Raw genomic sequence first — 22,390 nt, 5'->3', positions numbered from 1 at the left:
CTATAGATGTTTCGTCAATTGCGAGCAACGTTCAACCTTTGCGTCTTTCGGTGACACGTCACACGAACAGCCCAATGATCGATAAGTGCGATTTCAAATATCCTCTAGAGACCTTGGAACGAGAGCTTATCATGAATGACCTAATTACTACGATGCGATATTTCGTAGCTACCCCAGGATATTCATCGTTTCTCACAAGGGCCCTTGAACGGAGCGCCGAGGCCCAATTCAGTCTCCGCATCGCTTTCGGGGTCACATGTACGCGACCGGAGCCTGGGAACAGTTCACTATGAGTTCCGCGGTCCAGGTGCGCTAGGTGTCGGCACTGCTTTGCTCCTTTTGGAATTCAGATAGCCGAGGGCATCTTTGTCCCGAGAGCCGTCGCCATGCCCACCCGCAGCGATACACTCTTTAACCCACACCTTGCGGATGACTTGGATTCGCCCCATGGTCGTGTTTTGCACAGCTTGAGCAAGTTAGATAGATTAAATGGCTTGTGCAGGTCTTCCGTTCGCCGCTGGCGCATCTCTGGGCCTCGTCCTCGCGATTCCCCTCAGAAAGTCCGCCCCAGAAGCCACTCCTCGGGCACCACGTCGGCGTCACGAATCCTTCTGCCATGCAACATCTCAGGAGGATCGAAGGGCTTGCGATCTTGACCTTGAAGAGCTACACCCACTTCTCTGTTCGCAATTGGAAGCAAACCATCAAAGCGACTACGGATCGTCCAACATTCATAGCAGCCTATGTGGACCGAAGATGGTGTTGTCCGGGCCATACGGGAGACGAGTCGCAGGGGTCAAGGGCTGGCATTATCTGAGACAGAAAGTCCAAGCCACAAGACTGTGAAGAAGTAATCAGGAGGTCGATCTGAATATTGATATTGTCTCTTACCGAAGTATCAGTGGTAAGAAGACGGCAAGAAGGACAAGCTTTTCTGACCAGGAGCCAAGGCCGGCAAATATGAAAGGGCAGACCCACACTATCAAGATTGCCTGCCAAGTTGCTTGTAGCTGTCAAATTTGTTTCATTTGAAGGTCTACCCCTAGGTGGAATTTATCTTGTACTTTATCGACGAGAGCAATTCACCCCGTGAGGCTCAGAGTGGAAGACCCTCCTAGTTTTCGCGAGATTTTCTAGTCTATGGTCAAATTCACAGCACAAGCCACCAAGTAGCTCCTAACATATCATAGTCAGAGGCATGTATGTAGCCTGGCAGCCTCGCCTCAGCGAAGCTACATCCACTCGAAATGTGTTTGATTGGCTGTATTCAGGTGGGTTCCCAGGCAGACAAGGTACGCTAGCCAGATTAGGTATGCATTTCTCCATTTTTCCGGTGGAATTGGCTGCTTGTTTGTATGTACCCGACAGGCCCCCGCATTCCCCCACGGTGGCGTAAAATTGGAAGTAACCCGAGGATAACTCGAACTATCGACATTGTAATGTCCCTCTCTTGAAAAAGAGGTCTAAAGATTGATAGCTTTCCGAGTTTGAGACTTCGAATGCCAACCTGACCGTCATGCATCCAGGAGAATCACCACCGACGACCTCATCACCGTTGTCGACTTCGGATCAACAGAGAACTGGCTCACACAGGCCGACCACAGAGGCGACCGGGGTACGATCGCGCTCGAACAAAGCAATTATTCACCGTCGAGCGACCCAGGCATGCCTTCGCTGCCGCTCGCGCAAGGTCAGATGTGATGTTACCCACAAGGCAGGCTACTGCACCAACTGTCTGCTGGATGGGGCAGAATGCCGAGTCATCAAGTGCAGGCGGCGCGGTCACAGAACCAGCGACCGCCATGCCCTGCATGCTTCACTGGCTCCTGGATCAAATCATCGACATGCGAAGATCGGAGAAGGAGTATTCATGATCGAACGCCTCCCGGATACACCTGAAGAGGTACGGCACTCGGCCAATGATTGGGAAGAACGAGACAGTGTTCAACCAGATCCAGCTCTCAACTGCTTGCAACAGCCTATCGTGGGTCAAGGGGATGCTGCACCCAAGGCTCCAGTGTCTCACGGCTTTCTACTGTCTTTGACAGAGCAGCCGGATCTTCCGATCACGAATGACACTGCTGGTCAAGATGAAAGCACGGTCGATAGAGACGATGGTCTGCTTTCAGCTCCGTCTACGCCACCGCCCCTCCATCAGGGGGGTTCAGGCTGGCACACAGCCTTGCCGGACTTTATAGAGGCATTCCCTGTGCGCACTCCCAACGACCTAGAATTCTTGCGGCAGAAGTCGGTATTTGTCTTGCCGCCACCGCAGCTTCAACACGTGATCATGGACAGATTCGCCGAGTTTGTGCATCCGCTTCTGCCCGTCATAGATCTCCCGGCGTTTCGAGGCGCAATACTAGGGGAGAAGCCCGGACAGAGAGTGTCGCTGCTCCTTTTTCATGCCGTCATGTTCGCTGGCGTGGGAGCCGTTGAGAATGAGATTATTCTCCGGCAAGCGTACATGAGCAAGACCACGGCCAGACAGACGTTCTATGAAAAGGCAAAGGTGAGGCCACCAAACATGCCACCTTGTTGCAGAGTCTGACCTGTGAACCAGACACTCTTTGAGTTGGAGACGGAGAAGGATCGCATCACCATCTGTCAAGCATCGCTCTTTCTCATCGGATGGGCCAGCAGGAGTAACCTGAAGGACGCCACATATTGGCTCGGAACTGCCATTTCTCAGGCCCATATTCTGAAATTACACCGAGCAGAACATGTCAGTCCATTGAAATCATCCAAGCCCCAGCGGAAGCGGAATCTTCGCCGGATACTGTGGTGGAGTATTCTCATGAAAGAATGCGACCTGTGCATGTCCATAGGTCAGCCACCACGCGTGTGGCCATTCGGTACACCCATGTTGACCATGAGCGATTTTGGTTTGGAGGACACAGGAGCCCTCGGGGTTGAAAGTGTGGTTCCTCAATCCCATCAATCCCAACAAAGACTCGATGCGCTTTCCCCAGCGCTCGCAACAGTCTGTATCTTGAAGGCGAAGCTCTGCTGGCATATCTATCGGATCATGCGCAACATCCATGAGGATCTTTCTCCTTGGGATGGTCAGCAATGCGCCAACCCCTTGCCATTTTTGAGACAGTACATGGTCCAAGAACTCTACCGCTGGCGGTCAGACGTTCCCATCGAGCTCAACAGCAAGAATCTGCTTCGAGACAGTCTGGGCAGCACTCCCCGCAGTGTCACATGGGCCGTATGTGCGGTGGAGCTGATATACTGCGCTGCACATTTTCTCGTCCATCGGGACGGTATGCTGGTGGATGATATCTCAGAGCACATTAGCCCAGACTCCGTCACTGACCGCTGTCCACCCACCGACTACAGCCGGTGTTTTCTGCGACAGGCGGCAAACGAAACAGCTGAGATCCTGGAAGGTGTTATTGACTGCGGACTGGCGATGTTCCTACCTCCCTCTGCCCTGATCAATATCTGCCTAGCCGCCTCAACCTTCTTCCGCGATGCCAACAGTAGCGACGCAAGCGCCCGCAAGACCAACCTCCACAAGTTGGATATGTGCATCAAAGTCTCAAACATGCTTGCCGACATGGCTCCGAGCATGCGGGAGGTTGTAACCAAAATGCAGGACGCGAGATCGGGGTTTCAAACTCGGCCATCTCGCTCAGGGCCGGCATTGAACTCCGGCTATGCACAGCCTTCGAATTTGTCACTGACGAGCGCTCAGTTGGAGGACAGGTGTGGGATAGACCATCAATCGTTATCAGGGAGCACGATGGAGATCAACAACACTGGGGTAGAGGATCGCAATGCTTCCAGTGGCTACCCAGCCCCAGTTTCATACGAATGGAACTTGGAGGAAGATTTTGGTTTTGCGGGACATGCTTTAATAGATTTTGATCTCAATGGCTACACATGGGCATAGATTTTGCTGCTGTTAGCATTATCGAACTGACACCTAGATGGGATGAGGGACTAATTTCGAGCGGCCAAGATGGACATGAACATAATAACATATATATTGTTCTTCCACGGCATCTCTCCTGTCAGACTGAGCACTGATATAAACTGGGAAGCATTTCCTTGGCCAACGTACCGAGCCTCGAGACCAAATCCTCCAAATTCGTGTCTCGGTAGATCCGAAACCCTCCAGAATAGATCCCATTCGGCCCGAGGTCGAAGCTGGCTGTTTGGGTATCACCAGGGGATCGACTTGTCTCCCCCAGAAAGCGGGGAATACAAGAATGAGGAATCCCATATGGGTAGGGGGGGAATCTCCCTGGATTTTGGAGGCTCACCGGGACAAAGAAAGGAATCGCCACAAGTGAACAGGTGACAAGACTGTGTGGTCGACTACGGACGATGACGGACCTGAATATCACGGACGCCGATATAGGTGAGTAAATACCCTTTCTTCACTTCGCCGTGAGGGGGGATCAGTCTATTGTCGATCCGCAGTGCTATCATGTCCACACAGCTAACACGAGATGTCGAAACAAAACAAAAGGCGACAAGCTTCGCGGGAAGACGGCCGTTGTCACGGGTGGTTCTTCGGGGATTGGACTCAGCATCGTCCAGAAACTGGTCGCGTCGGGTGTCAAGGTCTTGGTCGGGGATGTGCAACCTCTGAGAGAAGCCGTGGCGGGCGTGGGGTTCATGCAGACCGACACGAGCCGGTGGGAGGACCTGCTGGTGCTGTTCAAGCGCGCGGTCAGCGACTGGGGCCGGATCGACATTGTGATCCCCAACGCCGGAATCGGCGACAAGGGCGACTTCTTCGACACGGTCGACGAGCACGGCGACCCGGTCAAGCCGGGCTTCGAGTGCCTGCACGTCACGCTCATCGGGCAGATGTACACGGTCAAGCTGGCGATGCACTACATGCGGCGGCAGCAGCAGCCGCAGGGGGGCGTGATCGTGTCGACCGTGTCGCGGGCCGGGTACGTCGCCGAGAGCATACCCACGTATGGAGTGGCCAAGCACGGAATGGTAGGGCTGCAGCGGGCGCTGCGCCCGCTCACGGCGACGTGGAACATTCGCATCAACAGCATCGCGCCGGGCATCACCGACACGCCCGCCCTGCGGACCCTGCCGGACCTGGTGCCCAAGCTGTGGAACAGCGGCGTCATCCCCATGAACACCAGCGACGAGTGTGCCCTGGCGGCGGTATATCTGTGCGCCAACGACGACTACAACGGCAGCACCATCTTCATCAACGGCGGCAAGTACCGAGAGGTCGAGAGCGGGTACCAGCGCCATCTGAAGGACATCATGGGCAATGATCCGCGCTTGAGCATGACGCCGGAAGAGAAGAAGATTCTAGGTGAGTCTTTTTGCATTTCTATCGCGTTTCGCTGAGTATTCCCGGAAGCCGTGTGTGTGAGTGTTGCTGACACTCGAGGGCAAAAAGAGGACATCTTTACACCGAGTAGTAAGTATTGAGCCCGAAGCCACAGACAGGAGAAGCAGAGAAATACCGAAAAGGCACCCGACCTTACGTTTTGAGTCTCCCAAAAGTTTTAGTCAGGCTGTGGGTGGCTATAATATGGTTCGGGGGTACTATATCGTTTCGGACGGAATCCTGACCAAAAGGCCTCTGATCGGTTGCCGAGGGTGTCTACTCGTCTGTGTTAAAAAGATGTCGAACATGAATCCGGAGTCTCGAAATGTGTGACGTTTCTGCCTTGAGAGTTATTGCCCGACCTAGCGAGGCTATGCGTATCGAACTATTACTTGTTGGTGACCAATGTATGCCGGTGGGAAAGGAACCAGGCTAGCCGGATTTGTCCACTCCAACATTTATCACCAACTGCTCCACACTCAACTAGGCGTTTATGTTTTTCAATAGACAAGACGAGAAACTCCACCACCAGGCTCGACTTGGGATATGTGGAGAATAACGGCAGGATGTACACCGACGTCAGATGCTCCGTAACTCGTAAATTGGGAAACAGGGTAAACCTTGAATCCTCTGGGGTCACCGAAACCTCGGGCACGCTGGGTTGTTGTATTGCTTCGAGTAACTCCGTTATATATATTCCCCATGAGATAGATGTATTGTGACAACAACACTGAGAGAATTGAGACTGAGTCTCATCAGACAGTTACATTGTGTCCACTTTGGCTGTGTCAATAACCCAGGTAGATCTACTGTAGAGTCGTGTGTCTTCTCAAATGCTGCTGCTGAGATGCTTCAGTCAGCCAACAGATCGATATATACCCCTCGTCCTCGTATCGGAGATCTCCTCAGTTTCCTTGGTAAAAATGCTTGAGTCGATCGACAACCAAGTCAACCTGGGGTTGAGCAGGCCATGGCAGACCAATGACTTTGCGTGGGGCAAGTCGACATCATACCAGGCTCGGATTGCGTGATCGCGGGTTCTGGATACCTTCTGGCAACTACATACAGTACATCATGGAGAGGAATAACGGTGACAATAATATCACGCTCGCCGAATCTGGGGTGGTGAAATATATGTTCATGAGAGAAAAGCTCCGTACGAGGGACTTGAAACTTTTAAACCCGCGAAATCATGCCATCCGCCGTAATCGCAAACGACCCGGCGCCGGCGCCACCGCTCCGGAAGTGGCAGCGCCCTGCCAAGACCGCGTTCCAGCTGCCCTGGGCGGATATCCAAGTCATTGACCTGTCAAGGTACGATGAGCCGGGCGAGAAGCAACGGCTCGCGGAACAGTTGAGGAAGGCTGTAAGTTTGGACTCCCGGTTTTCCAACGACTCTTAATCGTGTGTGATGTATAATGTATGTAGGTGCACGAGACGGGCTTCTTCAGCGTGACGGGCACGGGACTCAGCGAGGAAGAGGTCCAACGACAATATAACATTGGACAGGCTTTTTTCGATCTTCCCGCTGAAGAAAAGGACAAGCCCGAATACAAGTGTGATTTCTCCGTGGGGAACTATTTCGGGTACCGTGCTGTATGGTGAACAGTCCATCCATCCACATTGACTAGAGCTAAACGACTCCTTCAGCCATATGAGAAGAAGATCATGTCCACCGAGGTCAAAGACATTGTCGAGTCGTTCAACCTGGCGAAATTCATCCCCCAATACGCCAACGAAGCGCGGCATCCGTTCTTCGACACGTACAGAACGGAGATTGAGGACTTTTCTCGCGTGAGCCAGGCCTAAAGAACCTGCAGTGGATGTAAGGACTTCTGACACGTCTCACCCTTAGAAAGCATTGAGCATCGCCAGCAAGATCTTCACCCTCTTCTCCATCATTCTTGAATTGCCCGAAGACTATTTCTCGTCCAAGCACCAATACGACTCACCCAGCGAAGACCACCTGAGGTACATGACCTACCATCCCCGGTCCGTCGAGGAAGACGCCCTGGTCGAGAACACGTGGAGTCGCGCCCACACGGACTTTGGGTCCCTGACGCTGCTCTGGAGCCAGAACGTCGCGGGCTTGCAGATCAAGACGCAGTCTGGGGAGTGGAAGTACGTGCCGCCGGTGGACAACGGCATCATCTGTAACGTGGGCGACACACTCGACTTCTGGTCTGCCGGGTACTTCAAGTCCACCACGCACAGAGTGGTTCGACCCCCGCCCGACCAGACGCACGTTGACCGATTAGGCCTGTTCTACTTTGTCAGGCCTGGGGACAATGTCGACATCAAGCCCGTCGCGTCGCCTTTGCTCAAGCGAATGGGTCTAGTAAGGGAGGACCAGGAGGACGCCGCGCCGATTACGGGTCTGCAATATGTCAGAGAAAGGGTCAAGAATTATCACAACCACACGGACTATGCCGACATGCGCGGGAAGAAGTTTAAGATTGGAAACCTAGAAATCGAGGATGAGGCGGCTTAGAGCTGGGACTTGTAAATGATGGGCCTGCTCGATATACCAGGGCCGTGTAGTCTTGTTATCACACTGCTCGGTACAAGGTGGATGGATATGGCCCAAATGCCACAGTGCGCTGGTCCAACACTTTCGAGAACACTTTCGAGACCATTTGCGCAATGCGGCGGCTGAGGGAAAATTGGGTGCTACTGCGTTCCAAGGAGATGAGGGTCCATGAGGCGAGTCAAAGTCAAGTATAGCCATAGCACCAGCAGACCGAGAGATCCAACAGCGTACAGCTTGCCCTGAATATGTGTAAAGTATTTTCTGGGGGTGGTCTGTTCTCTAGTGTTGGGAGCTCTTGACTGTACAATCTCGCCAAGTCTTTCATTCTTGTCACTTCGCATGCGCCCGTTTGCCATTGTGAACCTGTCCACGCAGGTACAGGAACTCTCGCGTGAACGATCCTGGGTTCATCTTATCATGTATTGACCAGCAGATCCTCCTCTTGTTGACAAACAGACTCGTTCCACGATCGTCCGATGCTTTTGTACCGAAGGAGGTTTATCGGTCCTCGCTGTAACTTGGCTAGGGCACGCCGACGGTCAAGCAGACAGCTCGGCGAGTGCAATGGAGGTGCTGTGTCGAGGCATTGCTTGCTAACCTAGGAGCAATCGCAGTGACGATATCTATAAGACCATCCTGAGGGCGGATCAGGGCGAGACACCCCCCGCACAAGAAAATTGTCACTGCGAACAAGAAAATCGCCTTTGCTGTTTTAGGATTTGCCGCCGCCACAGGCACAGTCAATAGGCGCACTTATGATGATGTCGATGAATCATACCATTATTGAAAGAGTAGAAAAATTGAGGACAAAACTGCGGAAAATCCTCATTCGGCAGGATACCGCGCGGCGTTTCTTCAAAATACCCATCATGAGAGGCACAAAGGCAAAAAGACAAAACAAAGCGGAGAATGAGCTTCGGGAAAGCCGGCGATGAGGTAAATCAACCGCTAGAAAAATCCGCCCCAACCACGGGCCCAACATGGACCAACAACAAGCTCGCAAGCGACGCAAGCGAGACCATCCGCTTCTGCCGTGTCGAATCTGTCAAGCCTCTAGAAGACCGCACGATCGCGGTCCCACAGTGTCTCAGAAGTTGGGCATTTGGCCAAAAAATTTAGCGCGGCCACGATCCCTCCAGTACCAGCTCCAATGAGTGAGTTCCCTTATCTTGTCCGGTACCTACTGCTTTTCAATGTTGTTGCTCTCTCTCTTCATTGCATCTCTGGCAACCTCAGTAATACACCGTCGTTTCTGCAATCTTTCTTGCTTTTGGCAATCATGGTCTCCTTTGCGGCGTCCTGCGCCATTCTCTCGCTCTGGTCGGCGTCAAAGGTGCTTGCACAAGTCTGCACACCCTGCGAGGATGTGCATTTCTTTCTCGCCCGTGGCAACAATGAGCCCTACCCGGGACGACAGGGTGATCTGGTAGCCGCCACCTGCGACCACGTGGCCAACTGCGGCTACGAAGATCTTATCTACTCGGCTCTCTACACCGACTTGTCCTGCCAGACAACCTACGATGGCACGATCGCGGGTTTCATGCAGATGACTGCCTATGCCGACCGATGCCCCAACTCCAAGCTCATCCTGGCTGGATACTCGCAGGGAGCACAGATCGTGACTGACATTCTCGGTGGTGGAGGTGGCGTGTCTTTCAATGGATGTATCCAGCCGTCGACTCCTCCACTGGACCCGACCACCAGCCCAGGAAATCGATGTGAGTTACGGCGTGGTTGCTTTGTTTGGATATATGGCTTGTAGGCTAACATGGACATTTCAGTGTCGGCGGTCATCACGTTTGGAAATACCCGCCATACGGCCAACCAGCCCTACAACTATGGCAATGGTTCCTCGCGCGACGGTCTCTTCCCCCGGTCTGGTGACATGTTGACTGCTCTCGACGCATACGCGGCCATTACTCGTGACTGGTGTTTGGATGTGAGTGACAGGCCCGATTGTTGTTGGACTTTTCTGTCTACGAGTCTTGGAGAGCATGCTTAATCGCTGTAATCATGTCTTTTTACTAACATTCTTCGGAACCCAGGTTGACCCCATCTGCGCCAACAACTCCAACGGCATCGTCGCGTCCCACCTTGGCTATTACAACGTCTACTCGGACGAAGCAGCTGCGTGGATCAAGTCGGTCGCCTCGATCACGGACAACTCAGACTTTACTACCTCGATCGCCACGTATGTCAGTGGTACCGCGCAAGACTATGCGACTGTCGGAACCGGCACGCCGTCGGGTGTTGTGACACTTGCGTCGGTGACGACCGAGTCCATCTCGTGTCCGAGCGTGTCGACGCCTGCTTTCGCCGCCGTCAATTCGACCGCGTTGAACAGCACCACAACAGCCTCCAGGTCGGGCGTGTCGAGCAGTCACTCGGCGCCCCTCACGACCACCGCCAGCAGTGGCGCATCCAGCAGTGCGACTGCGGCCGCGACCATCATGAGTGCTCCCAGCAGCACCGGCCCCGTGGCGACCAGCGCAACGACCTCTGCGCCCTCGTCGACCTTTACGGACAGCTCGGCCAGTAGCCACACCAGCAACATGGGCTTGGTCCTTTTGCTGGGCCTGGCCATCCTGGTTGTAGTATAAAGGGGAAAAGAAGACATCAACTAGCAAAAAATGAAAGATTTACGCGTAAGATAACATAGTCTCAAACAATGTATATAATGTAATGAGGATGAGGGGGAAATGGGCAATGAATGAACGCACATTATTGACCATACTACACACTTTTTGTTCTAAGTGCTCAAGTCATCTACGAATAGTAAGAACTGACACATGAGGATATTTTAGCTAAAGCAGTGCCTGTCTGTGTACAAGAATTCGGGGCAGATGGGGGACGGTTGGATGTAGGTACGCAGGTCTTATCATGATCCCAGCGTCTTCTACATACGGAGTACAAAGCACAAGAAATCCTAGGAGTACGAGACCTCGCATAGCGCGGCTAAAATGCCCAGGCCCTGGCCCTGGCCCTCGCAGAAATCTGCAAGCACGAGCTTAGCTGCATGCCACGGCTTTTCAAGTCAAGCATAGTGGCACTCCAATCCACAAGGGCGGCTCGTACCTACAGTAGTTCCATGCGAGAGTGTACCCTACCACCTACCTAGATACCTAGAAGTATGTAGGTGATTGTACGTAACAACGGCGCCCAAGGAAATGTTTCAGCTTCCCCACAAAACAGGCAAAAAAACAGAAAAACGGAAACACAGTATGTAGGTAGTGGCCCAGTGGCAACGCACTCTTCCTGGTAACTCGCTACCTACTCGCTACATCTACCTGTAGGAACCTTAAGGTAGGTACGGAAAGAAGGCTTCGCACCTAAGCGAGATTCTGACTCGTGGTTGTGCTCCCGTTCCGACTTCGAGGTGCTCGAAGGGCCTTGGTACTACACTGTGTGTGCTCGATAGGGAAGTAGGGTGACAGGCAATCTCGCATTGATTGCGCTGGAGAAACCCTGGCTTGCGTGTCCGTTTGTGTGCGTGTGTGGGTGTGCGCGCGTGGCATTGTGGGTGGGTGTTGACAAGTGTAAACTCTGAATATGCACTACTTGTACCTATTCTTATCTGGTACCCACGCGTACTGGGTTCCGTTACCTACCCGGCACTTGTATCAAGTACTACTCCAGCGCGTATACTCAGCCCGTGGTCCATTAGAGGAGACCCCTTCTCACATACGTTTACGGAGAATAAGTACCTCGGTAGTCTGGAGAAAGGGACCAAAGTAGGCACCACGTTGTCCCTGAGGCTCAGGATACAACGCGTTGCCGTACCTCTATGACTGACAGGAATCCCAAGGTAATGTACTTGTAATGACTGTCACGCTCCGCCCTTGGAGGCACTGGTCGAAGACAACCGAGCGGCCGCACGCCTGCTGTAGGCAATCACCCATTAGTCCTCGAAGCCCTACTTGGTGGTAGCAGTAATTTTGTCGTCAGCATCCGCCGGGGATAGTGGGCAACTGTAATTTTTGAACACTCGATACCGCGCAGTCACATGCGAATTAACATCTTAATAGGTAGGTTTTATGATACTTTCACTATAGTAACACTACACACTGACAATAAGGATGTCTTACACCGCCATTTTATAGTATAGTTGTCACGGCCGTGAGCACGAAATGTCCAGATCCGTCCGGATCTGACCAGTCCCGGTTGACTAAGATGAGGAAGCGATCTGATTGGCTGATATAGTCCTGTACACTGTACAGGTAAATGGCGCGTTATGATTGGCCACACAGTTGGGTATGGCTTGGTAAAGTGGAACCTGTGGAGGCTTGGCGGATGCGGTCGCTACACAGTGTTTACCAACGCGCCACACCAACCGTCTCTCTCCTTTCTTTCTTTCCCCAGCTTAGTGTCTCGTACACAGGAATACATGATTAGAGGCATTCTCCCTTCACAGTGTGCCGTACCGTCACAACAGTATTATCCAAAACTCCGACACTACTATTGACTTTACTAAACTAAGACTTACTAGCTTTAAAAGATATCTACTAGTATTAACGAAAATTACCCCTACTAACAAATACCTAAATACTAGTTTAGGTGGAGAGGTAATACAGTCACGTGTTTGAGCTGAGGTAGTTGTCTAAATTATTGAACCAGCTAGATGTGTCGACTCTCATGGCCGCTTTTATAGTCACCATTACTAGCGCCTTGGCTGTCCCATCTCTCCTAGTATTATTATTACCGAGTATTTATTGTAGTTTTTCCAACCCAGTCTCCCCCTACCTGAACACTCAACAAACACCCTAGTATTTTTTCTTCTTCTTTCCTTTTCTTCTTTAGAAATAAGCCAGCGATACCGTAAAAACGTTCGTGGGTTGCGTTCGCTGGTCGAGATGTCGTAAACCGAGGTGTACGAGATTGCAAGCTCTGGAATCAAAACCCTTGGAGTCGACTGCAGTGTACATCACGATCTTGTGTGACCGGCCCTTAACTCCCATCCCTACCCTGAACGCTCCATTTCTTTGATAACCTCAGAAGCGTGTCTGCTCCACTTCGCCCAGATCTGCCGGTTTGCATAGAGTAAGGGGAGCCCCACGCGGATTTGGATTTCCAGCCATTCTGGTACATTTGTTGTAGGGTTCAGCCACACATCTTGAAACCTGGCGCATGGTATAAATCCACCCTCGACAAGGCAGTGTAGTAGGAAGATCCTGAATATCAAACCTAGAGTGAGCATGCTGCAAGCCCAGTCGCTCTCGGTAGTTTCCCCAAAGCGCATGACCGGCAGTCTCTGTCGATTATTGCCCTGTCCTGTGGAATCTCTTTGTAGACGGTGTAATTGTCTCTCGTGCGCAATTATCTCCACCCCTGCGTCAACGATACACCGCATAAATACCCGGTGGGCTCCACTACTCCTCCCAGACCCCGATGGCTGTTCACTCAAAGTATGTACCTCCATATTCAAAGCTTCAGCGAGGGCAGAGAGCTCAGCAGAGGAAATGTTGAACGCTTGCGTGTAGTAACTCGGAATCATTGAGTAGACTAATTCTACAGGATTAGTTGCTGCTGCTGGTGGCGGGTCCCTGTGTGAATGATCGAGGTGGGTGTGGTTTGTGTGGTCTGTGGCACAGCTTCTTCGGTCGGTCAAATATTCGTTTATCAAGAATGCGTGGACACTGCCAGCAGATTGATCGGAGACAGAGTCCAATTGAATTGCGAGTGCGTCACCGAATGTCACAGGGAGTTGATCCCCTGTCCTGACATTACGAAGCTCTCTTAGCAGGCACTCAGCCGATGGAAATGCATAGCGACAAAATATCTTGAGACTGTGGAGTAGATAGTCGCCGAGGAATTGTTGGGATTCCGTTTGTTGGTCACAGTGACGTGGTAAGATGGACTCAATAAGCCCACAATACAATACAGAGGCAACCACGATCATAAACCCCGTGCACGGCATTCTCTGCTCCTGAGATACGGTTGCATGGGCACGTACAAAGTCCTCCAGTAATTCGACCATCTGGACGCTTGCGTGGGCTCTATACCCTTCAATGGTGGATCTAGCGTCAGGGGCTAATGCCTCCAGATAGTCTCTTGGTGAGAGGTATGTTAAGTGGTCAGGAGCAGCGTGACTAAGTCGGTCTCCCACTTTGAGTTTCGACAACAGGTGGCTCGCGCGTTTGAAAATGGCGATGGGTCGGAAACGAGAGAGAGAAGTCTCCACCCATGTCTCATCGAATGACGAGATATCGGCGATGACATTGAGTTGTAACAATCGTAACTGACAATATCCTGGAGATTGTGGGGTAAAATTGTACCCGAGGAAGCGATCAAATCTTGCGCTAAATGAACCCCTTTTTAACTTGTAAGTCCCGCCATCAGAAGCGAGTGTAGCATAATCCAGGCCATCTATAAATCATTCAGTGAACGCTGATGAGTGCCAAAAACGTATTTCATGACTCACCCGGAACGAAGACATTGAAGCTGGATACATCAGCACGAGTGCACTGATTCCAGAATAGTGCGCTACGTTGCTGTGACCTCTTGATCGCTTTCGCACATTCGTGGCAGATTAGCCCGTTAGAGCAGCCATCAGAGCACTGTGTCATTCGGTCAAAAGGTTTCGCGGAACATGGAGATTTGATGTATGACTGCTTACCTTTGACTTTTTCCACTTACAAAGAAGACATGCACGGCCAGAGGCGACCTTTTCCTCGACACTTCTTCGCCTCTTTCGACTCTGCGTAACAAAGTCACTTTTTCCGATTCTCAATATCCCACATCCTTCAATATAAGAATGTCTTTCCTTGGAACCTGTGGCATGGTCCATGGGTTGGTATTGTGGTTGAGACGTGAACTCGTCAGGTGTCATTGAGTTGTGCACCAGTTCATTGGCACTGCGATCGAGGTTCAAGTCCCCATTCAAATTGAGGTCAAAAGATGTGTGTACGAGATCGTCTGGAAGGGCGACATCGTCTTGAAGAGGTTCGAGAGTTTGAGTCAAGAAGGAATGTGGATCAGTGTCGTCGACTGCGACAGGTAGATTCACAAATTGGCCGAAAAGTTCGTCATCGGCCAAACATGGTGAGTTGTGATAGTTGGAGGTGTTTATGCAGTCCATCTTGTTGGCGGCACGCGTCGAGACGCGTCCAAGGTTGTTGCTGGCCACAGTGCCAACAAGAAGTTTTGCTGAGAGACTTAGAGGACTAAGGACGTCGAGGAAAGCATGAGTGCAGAGGAGCTCTGGATCTGATTGCGCCCGCGGTGTATATTGATGTGCGGTGCCTCAGAACTCAGATCTCGTATGAGTGGCTCAAGGATTAACGTTTTGCTCCGTCGTCCTTACTAGGCTTAGTTTGTGGGGGCGAAAGTCGTGCCGGGTCCCAAAACGGAAGGAATTGTCACGTGAAGGATAATATTACAGAGCGTGCGAATGTGCGCCTCATCTCTCCTTCAAACTGCGGTACTATTGAGAAGAGAAGTCGCAGTAACAGTGCTTCACGATAACTGATACTAGTACGCCTTCTCCAAGAGTCGTCTCGCAGATCAGAGAGAAGTTGTGCTCAATTTGTTACACAGCATTACTATTCAAACACGTCTTAGTGGGATTCATTATGGATCCAAATGGTTCCCTAGTCACTATCCTTCAACAAATGCCAGATGACCGTGGTTCCACCACTAGATGGCCGCGGGCGGACAAACTTTCGCTGCTACAGACAGTCTTCCCGTTCGTCATTTTCGTCATTAGTGTTGTTCTTGAGGAAATTAGATGGAGAAACCGTGGTAGAACCCCATATACCGTCAACTTACCTATACTAATTATGCCGGTATAGTGAGAGTTCCTATCCAACAAATTTTCGTCCGCAATTTCGTTGTTATCATCAGAGATGGATAAACGAAGCTACGAAGAAAGCTCAAACAGAGCAGAGTTACCTTGGCGGATCATGCCGACTTCAGTCAGCCAAGATTGGGCACAGTATACGCCTACACTCGTTTCTACCTCTTCCTCTTCAGTCAAGCCACCACCGAACCATCCTATTCCCCGATCTTCTCGATAGGTTTATCCTGTTACCGCAAATATCAGGGTTGACTGGCGTTTCGAGGCAATCACGATGGTCTTTAAAAAGATATGGGAAAGATGTTTCTCGAAGAACGACTATGTATGACGTGTCAAAGGAAAGAGCCAGGTTTTCTTCATAAGGGATAATAAAGTCGAGAAGTTTGGCATGGGAGTCCAATCGTTACGCCCTACTGAGCACATCTGCGTTCCTATGCTTTATCTCACGCTCAACTACATTGACTCATGTCTGAGCCCGGTTATAAAGACACACAGGTTCTAAAGTGCCTGCAGCTGACTTGAACCTAGGTTCGCAGCTGCAGACACTCCAGTCCTTGTATTGAACTGGGGCAAGGCTCTTAGCCAGAGGCATCAACTCGTTCGGCGGTGGGCATGATGTTGGGGGTAACGACTATCGCACAGTAACAATAAAACAGCATCGAAGATCCTGGTCAGATAGATTCCATTGCTTGATTGATTGATTGTCCAGTTGTCTCTGTGTGTTATTGTCAAGGATCCTGTTGAAGGATTCAAGAAAGAAAAGCAAGGAACTCTCAGACCTAGTGTCCGAGATCCAGCTAATCAGGAGGCAGGAGTGTCTGCCTGTACGTTGTACAGGCAAATTCCACCAATCACGTTCCAGCCTGTAGACTCTCCCATTACACTAGAAGGATTAAGAGTAAGTGCGACAGAGTTGCAAGAGGTGAGCTTCAAGAGATCTTGAAGGGTGCACGTATGACTGAAGTATAATACTACCACTACCGAGATAGAGGCGCGAAGTGGCGAGAGCATTACGAGATGTTTATTACGAACCACCGTACTTTTACTGCGGGTTACCAATCATATTGCGCCGACACTCAGGTGTCGGTGAGCTGTGATTGGGTAAGTCGAGAACGCGCAAGGCCTTCGAGTTACCAGTGGAACAAGTATCTAGACCGTGCACGTTATTGATCAACCTATATTATCCTTTATCCGATTTCACCAGCCTGCTCCTAGTCCTTCTTTACGTCCATATCATTATATCTAGTATATCGAATACCACATAAACTACCTAAACTCGGAGAATTGGACCTAGAAATAGCTACCCTACTGTACTCCACCATTAACGCTCCGCCCTCCAGGAAGAATGTATCATAAACAGAATAGGAAGCGAAAGTGAACCGCACGAGAGGAGCATGCTACTCAGAGTGGAGAAGCATCCTCCTACGCGGCCGCAGTAAAAGGGGTTGAAAGGCCACTGGGGAAGACCTCGAGCCGGACAGGCCTAACCTCTTTAGGACACTTGCAAACCGAAGGAGAAAAGCATGCTCCATGCACCCGAGAAGCATTCTTTCCTCATGCTTCGAGTCTTGTCACTACTATACGTAAAGGGATACTTATTACTTCGGAATCGATTTATTGCTGAGTACTGCCCATCACCAATAAGGCATTCCTGATAGGAAAGGTCCATGAGTCCACTTCATCACGTGACATATCTACGTTGACCGAGTTATATCACGTGAACGTTAGGTACAGACTTGTTAGGTGCGGCTATGGTGCACTAGTCCATTCGTCCCAGAATCACTGGTAAGTCGTAGGATGGCTACCTCTTTCTAGGATGTAGTTGATCTCCGTTCAATAGTGATCACCACGCTCGGCGACCCATTCGCTCCTACTTTCGACCTAAGAAATCAGCTGTTGAAGATACTAGACCCTCGATTCGTTGAGCAGTGGAAGAGATGATAAGAGAGGACAAAGAGCAATCAGACGTTACCAGGAGCTATCTCAGACGGAGCCATTCAGATTGGAAACGCTTACTGAGGCCATGGAGCGGTCTGCCTCAAGACGTATGGAAACCACACAGGAACCAGAACCATTTGTAAACTCTTATTATATTTTGTTGCTGGCCAAAAATTACCATAACAAGTGGCAGACTATCTCACCCTCTCATTCGACGGCTGGATACCTGAGGTGGCTTGGAAAGCGGTGCAACTGCAGCGTAACGAGTGCTGAGGATTCAGAGGACGACGAACCAATCAAAAGCGAAAAGGTGTTGAAAGCGATTTGGCCCGTTCGATTTATGAACACTGTACTGGACGCAGAGCGAGAATCTTCCTTATTGAATGGCTACGCCCGTCCATCCAGCAGTTCCACGTTGCCTGAGCGGCCATATCAGTCTCCCTTCGCGAGCTGGAGGTTAGGCTGGGGAAGGCGAGCGTTCTGTCGCTCCTACATATGCACTCGATAACCGTCAACATATCCACCTATTTCCTTGCCCCCTGATTTCAAAGGAGAGTTAATTATGAACCGCCTCTCTGTTCTATCGTCCTGATCCACAGGATGATATTGTATCTTTGAAACGCCACGGTGGTGACTGAGTTCAGCTGGCCCGGATACCTCACCATCGCTTCCGGTCAAATCAACAATCTGCAAAGGTCTCTTCCTTTTGCGTATCGGTTGTTCCAGACGCTGAAGGGATGGCGATTACTTCTCCGCAGGATGATGGCTCTGTCCTGAACTGAACGGTGTGGGTTGTTCCGGATTCGGGCGCCGTAAACTGGATGCGCAGCGCATCTCCACCAATGGCATAGGGTTGGGCTTCCGACTAGCAGGATCGTTTTCGCTCTGAGTGTACCATCTCCCGTCGACTTCGACGGTTACCGCCTTAACACTATTTGCCGTCTGGTTCCGAATGCCATTAACAAACTGATCCACACCCAGCTGTTCCCAAGGCACAGCTCCATTGCAGATGGGATATGTCCACGTAGGCGCTTGTTCCTTCAATCCGAGTACTTCGAGCGTTTGTTCAATCGCGAGTGGAAGGTTTGATTATCCCCTTTCTGTCATGACGAGAGCCGTCTTAAACCTGAATGCATAGGAAACTCTCAAGAGCGCGATCGAGCTCAAAGATGAAAATGCAGACTCTGTTGAACCAATGATCCGCTTTCTGTATGAGAATGAATACGATAGCGGAAACAGCGAGGAACGAATATCTCCTATGATTTTCAACGCGAGAGTGTACAGAACCGTGAACCAATACAGGGGCCCAGCACTCGAATAGCTCTCAAAAGAGAACTTTTACCATGTAACGAATGTTTGCTAGGAAATGGATGACTTTCTCCATGTGACCACCGATGTCAATAGTACCCCTGAGTGTAAAGAACTTCGGGACAACATCGCTCGCGTTTCTCGAGACCACTTGGCGACCTTACTTGAAAAGCACAAATTTTTGCGCGTTCTTGAGGAAACGAGCGGCTTTGCTGCTGATCTAGTTCGACTTATGCCAGTGGCGCATACTACAGGAACCGAAATATGAATGTCCTAGCTGCCGGGGTAGACGGGAAGATAATCTTCGCCCAGGAGATCATTATTACTGCCAGTTGTGCGGCGTGAGCTATTCGGACTGGAGCCCATATGCAGCAAGCTAAGAATAAAGTAGAGATTGGATCTGTGCGATAGTCCCGCTAGACGAAAAGATTTGGGAAGCCACTAATGCTTGATTACTCCTTACCAGCCCTAAACTCGCAGTGTGATATCCCAATCTGGTCGATCCGTCAGGTGAGATGTCTCCTTGACTAAGGTTCTCAGCGATGTTGTCAATTTAGCGAGTAGCCAGAAGCGAATGCTTCTCTCTACGCGCTTATATTCTATCATATCAGTTTCCAGTTCTCGGTTACGGCGGCTCAGCGACCGATTTGTGGCTCTATACTACTGCGATTTGTTACCTTGCGTTCGCAGCTTATTCCGTGTGATGTCGGCAGAGGTTTTGTGATCTGACAGCTCTCGTTAATGTCGAGTGATAAGATGGTCGAGCTCGGCTTGTTTAGCCAGTAGTTCGGTCTGTAATTGACGAGCCTGGCTTACGATGCAGGAAAGTTCTCCTTATATCCAAGACACCGTCTACGATAGTGTTGTACGCATCCATAATGTCGCAGTTATCATCGAGAAGAAGTCGACTGGCGTCGAAGGTCGATTGTGCTTCGGGTATTGTCGGGGAATCGTAAGGTGATGATGGGGTGAATGATAGGGAGAAAAGAGGAATAAGAGGATAGAGTAGCATTTATAATCTGGAACCCCGTTAAGGCCTACAGTAGGCATACTAGGTTAACCTACTTTCTTACCTTCTTCCGTCCGTGGCATTAGCCCGCCATGACGAAGGCTGATGAAGGATCTCGTAGGGTACGCCTTTAATGTGACCTTAGCTGTTGTTTAGGTAGCTCCTGACGATGTCCCATAGTATCTCGCTGGTAGTTAATATGCTACTACCAGCTAGGAACGAACTAAGGGTCACGCACCTACAGGTAAGGATGCCCCTGTCACGAACACCCATGTGACACTGCACACTCATCTCAGGCCGTCAGCCAAGGGGTCAGGCTGACAGCCGAGCCGCTGGCTTATCGCATGTATACTCGGTATAGCAGGAGGGATCATACCTGTCAACCTTGAAGTCTTCTTCATGCTTTGCCATCGCTATCTATAGGCTAGTTATTCTATCATTATTGATCCCATAGTACACTCATTCACCCTCCAGTTAGGTAACTGGTCTGATAGCCCCTGATAGAACGCGATAACTTCTGTCTTGTGGAATGAGCGTGTAGGCAGACTAGGGCACTAGGTCGCCTACATTTCCACGTAGCTAGACGAACAACTAGAGTATATCTTATGCCGATAGTGCCAGGTGGGTGCAGCACTCTCATCACAAAATGGGCGTTGACGCGTCCGCCCACAGTCGTTGACCTCAAAACACTGATTTGGCTTATCATAATCATTGCCTCGACACCTCTGTCAGAAAAATCAGGAACAATAGCATCATGACAAGTTGTAGAACCACTCCGTGCGGTTGTACAATTTCAGCGCCTTGGGAACGCTGAACACATCCATCCTTGGACCTCCGTATTCTCTAAATTGACTTGCTGTCACCCACAGCGGACCGGTTTTCGTGGAGCCTCAGGCTCCAGGACGAAACATTGATCACGTTATTTCCGTCCATCATGGAAGACGCATATGAGAAGATTTTCAATCGTGTCAGTGGATAACAGATCAGCCATGTGAAGAAGATCCTCTAGATTGTGATTGGCGCGCGGCGTCCGCTCCATGTCAAAGAGATGGTAATTGCTCTCGGAATTGTAACATCGTTCGATTCGAGCAGGCTGAAGGGTATTATTCGTGATTGGTGTGGACTTTTCATCTTCATTAATCACGATCGAATATACCTCGTTCACCAGACGGCCAAGGAGTTTTTGATTAATGGGAACAGCTCTAGTACTTCCGTGTCTAAGTGGAAGTATTATCTTGACCCATAAAAAATTGAGAGAGAGATGGCTCAAATATGCGTCGAATTTTTGTCCTTTGATGATGTTGCGTCAACAGTAGAGTCCCTCATCCCAAATTCAAAAGGTACCACTCCCCTAATGATTATTTGGAGGAAAACGACCATACCTAAAGCTTTTTAGTCTACTTAGTAGAGTACTGGTCGTCTTATCTACGAGGTATATACCTACCTCAAGGTGATGAATTGGCATTTCGAGTAGTTGGATTTTATCAGGTCAACAGCCGTTTATACAACGTCTAGTTCCTAATATTTTAGCAGGCGACGGAGCCCTACAAAGAGCTTCCGGGGATGAGTCCGACACGACTTGGGGGGTTGCTGGGCCATGAGTATATATTGAAATTGATGTCACCGGTCGACGCTTCTTTTATGTTGACGTCGCCAGTGCCTCCATTACTTGGTAATCGGGGTGTGATGACAGTCCCCGTCTGAGAAAATACGCAATTTTTCTTTGGGCACATCGATGACACTTCTGATCTGGAGAAACTAGCACGAAACCATGTTTTTCATGTCTTCTTCGAATTCTTTCTTCGCGCTCCATCACTCTCTACTCTCTACTCTCTCCACCCTTCACTTGTCACTTGTCACTTATAGTCTTCAGCAACCTCTAGTGGGGAGTATATCACGCAGGTATGTAACGCTGTCGTACCCCTTAATAATCAAATTAGCGGTGCCGCATCGCATCGTCTCCGAGTAAACGAGTACCTGAATGTCCTGGGTATGTCAGCCCGCCAGGACATTTGGTGCCTGGCCACACAAGCACGAAGACCTTTATTAGGTACGGAGTGCTCGGTTACGTATTTACCTGGGAGATTGAAAAGGGGCATTCAGTATACTTGGTATATACTTGAATAAATTAATTTAGCAAGAAATGTGACTTCCTGCAATATGATCACATGCGAGATTTAAATGTACTTGCTCTTGATCACTTACTCTCTGAATCTTGATCAGTCTCCACGCATGCATGCATATGCCAGCCTACCTGCCTATCTACTTGGAATGTGCCACATGGATACCTAGGAAGAAGACACATCCATGTACCTTCGTTCTTCGCTCCTAATAAAGGCGCCCGAGATGGCCACGATCGATGAAGTCGCGAGGTGGCGACAGATCAACTTGTGAATGACTTGATCGTCTCCTTACATCAAATTCCTTCTATTGAGTAGACGTAGACCCTCGTGTCTGTCCAACGATAATTCACTACCCTGACTGACCATATATGTC

General features: G+C 50.3%; 5 protein-coding genes across 5 annotated transcripts; 4 read left to right on the top strand and 1 right to left on the bottom strand.

Moving 5' to 3' along the window:
- Nucleotides 1-1,516: 1,516 nt before the first annotated feature.
- On the top strand, nucleotides 1,517-3,901 carry Z517_07602 (uncharacterized protein; the record flags this gene model as incomplete). The annotated part of the gene is made up of 2 exons (XM_013426123.1): nucleotides 1,517-2,512; nucleotides 2,564-3,901. 2 exons carry the CDS (start codon nucleotides 1,517-1,519, stop codon nucleotides 3,899-3,901), a joined length of 2,334 nt encoding a protein of 777 aa, XP_013281577.1.
- A 437-nt stretch (nucleotides 3,902-4,338) lies between these two features.
- Z517_07601 (uncharacterized protein) lies at nucleotides 4,339-5,334 on the top strand (the record flags this gene model as incomplete). The annotated part of the gene is made up of 2 exons (XM_013426122.1): nucleotides 4,339-4,372; nucleotides 4,454-5,334. The coding sequence occupies 2 exons, from the start codon at nucleotides 4,339-4,341 to the stop codon at nucleotides 5,332-5,334; spliced, it is 915 nt and encodes a 304-aa protein (XP_013281576.1).
- Nucleotides 5,335-6,509: 1,175 nt separating this feature from the next.
- On the top strand, nucleotides 6,510-7,808 carry Z517_07600 (uncharacterized protein; the record flags this gene model as incomplete). Its single annotated transcript, XM_013426121.1, has 4 exons — nucleotides 6,510-6,683; nucleotides 6,746-6,913; nucleotides 6,968-7,111; nucleotides 7,173-7,808. The coding sequence occupies 4 exons, from the start codon at nucleotides 6,510-6,512 to the stop codon at nucleotides 7,806-7,808; spliced, it is 1,122 nt and encodes a 373-aa protein (XP_013281575.1).
- A 1,318-nt stretch (nucleotides 7,809-9,126) lies between these two features.
- Z517_07599 (uncharacterized protein) lies at nucleotides 9,127-10,447 on the top strand (the record flags this gene model as incomplete). The annotated part of the gene is made up of 3 exons (XM_013426120.1): nucleotides 9,127-9,565; nucleotides 9,629-9,786; nucleotides 9,893-10,447. The coding sequence occupies 3 exons, from the start codon at nucleotides 9,127-9,129 to the stop codon at nucleotides 10,445-10,447; spliced, it is 1,152 nt and encodes a 383-aa protein (XP_013281574.1).
- A 2,357-nt stretch (nucleotides 10,448-12,804) lies between these two features.
- Nucleotides 12,805-14,922, bottom strand: Z517_07598 (uncharacterized protein; the record flags this gene model as incomplete). Its single annotated transcript, XM_013426119.1, has 3 exons — nucleotides 12,805-14,210; nucleotides 14,266-14,401; nucleotides 14,461-14,922. 3 exons carry the CDS (start codon nucleotides 14,920-14,922, stop codon nucleotides 12,805-12,807), a joined length of 2,004 nt encoding a protein of 667 aa, XP_013281573.1.
- Nucleotides 14,923-22,390: the final 7,468 nt, after the last annotated feature.

This window comes from Fonsecaea pedrosoi, assembly GCF_000835455.1.
Source record: "Fonsecaea pedrosoi CBS 271.37 unplaced genomic scaffold supercont1.5, whole genome shotgun sequence".
Taxonomy (NCBI): domain Eukaryota; kingdom Fungi; phylum Ascomycota; class Eurotiomycetes; order Chaetothyriales; family Herpotrichiellaceae; genus Fonsecaea; species Fonsecaea pedrosoi.
This window is presented reverse-complemented; position numbering and strand designations above follow the sequence as displayed.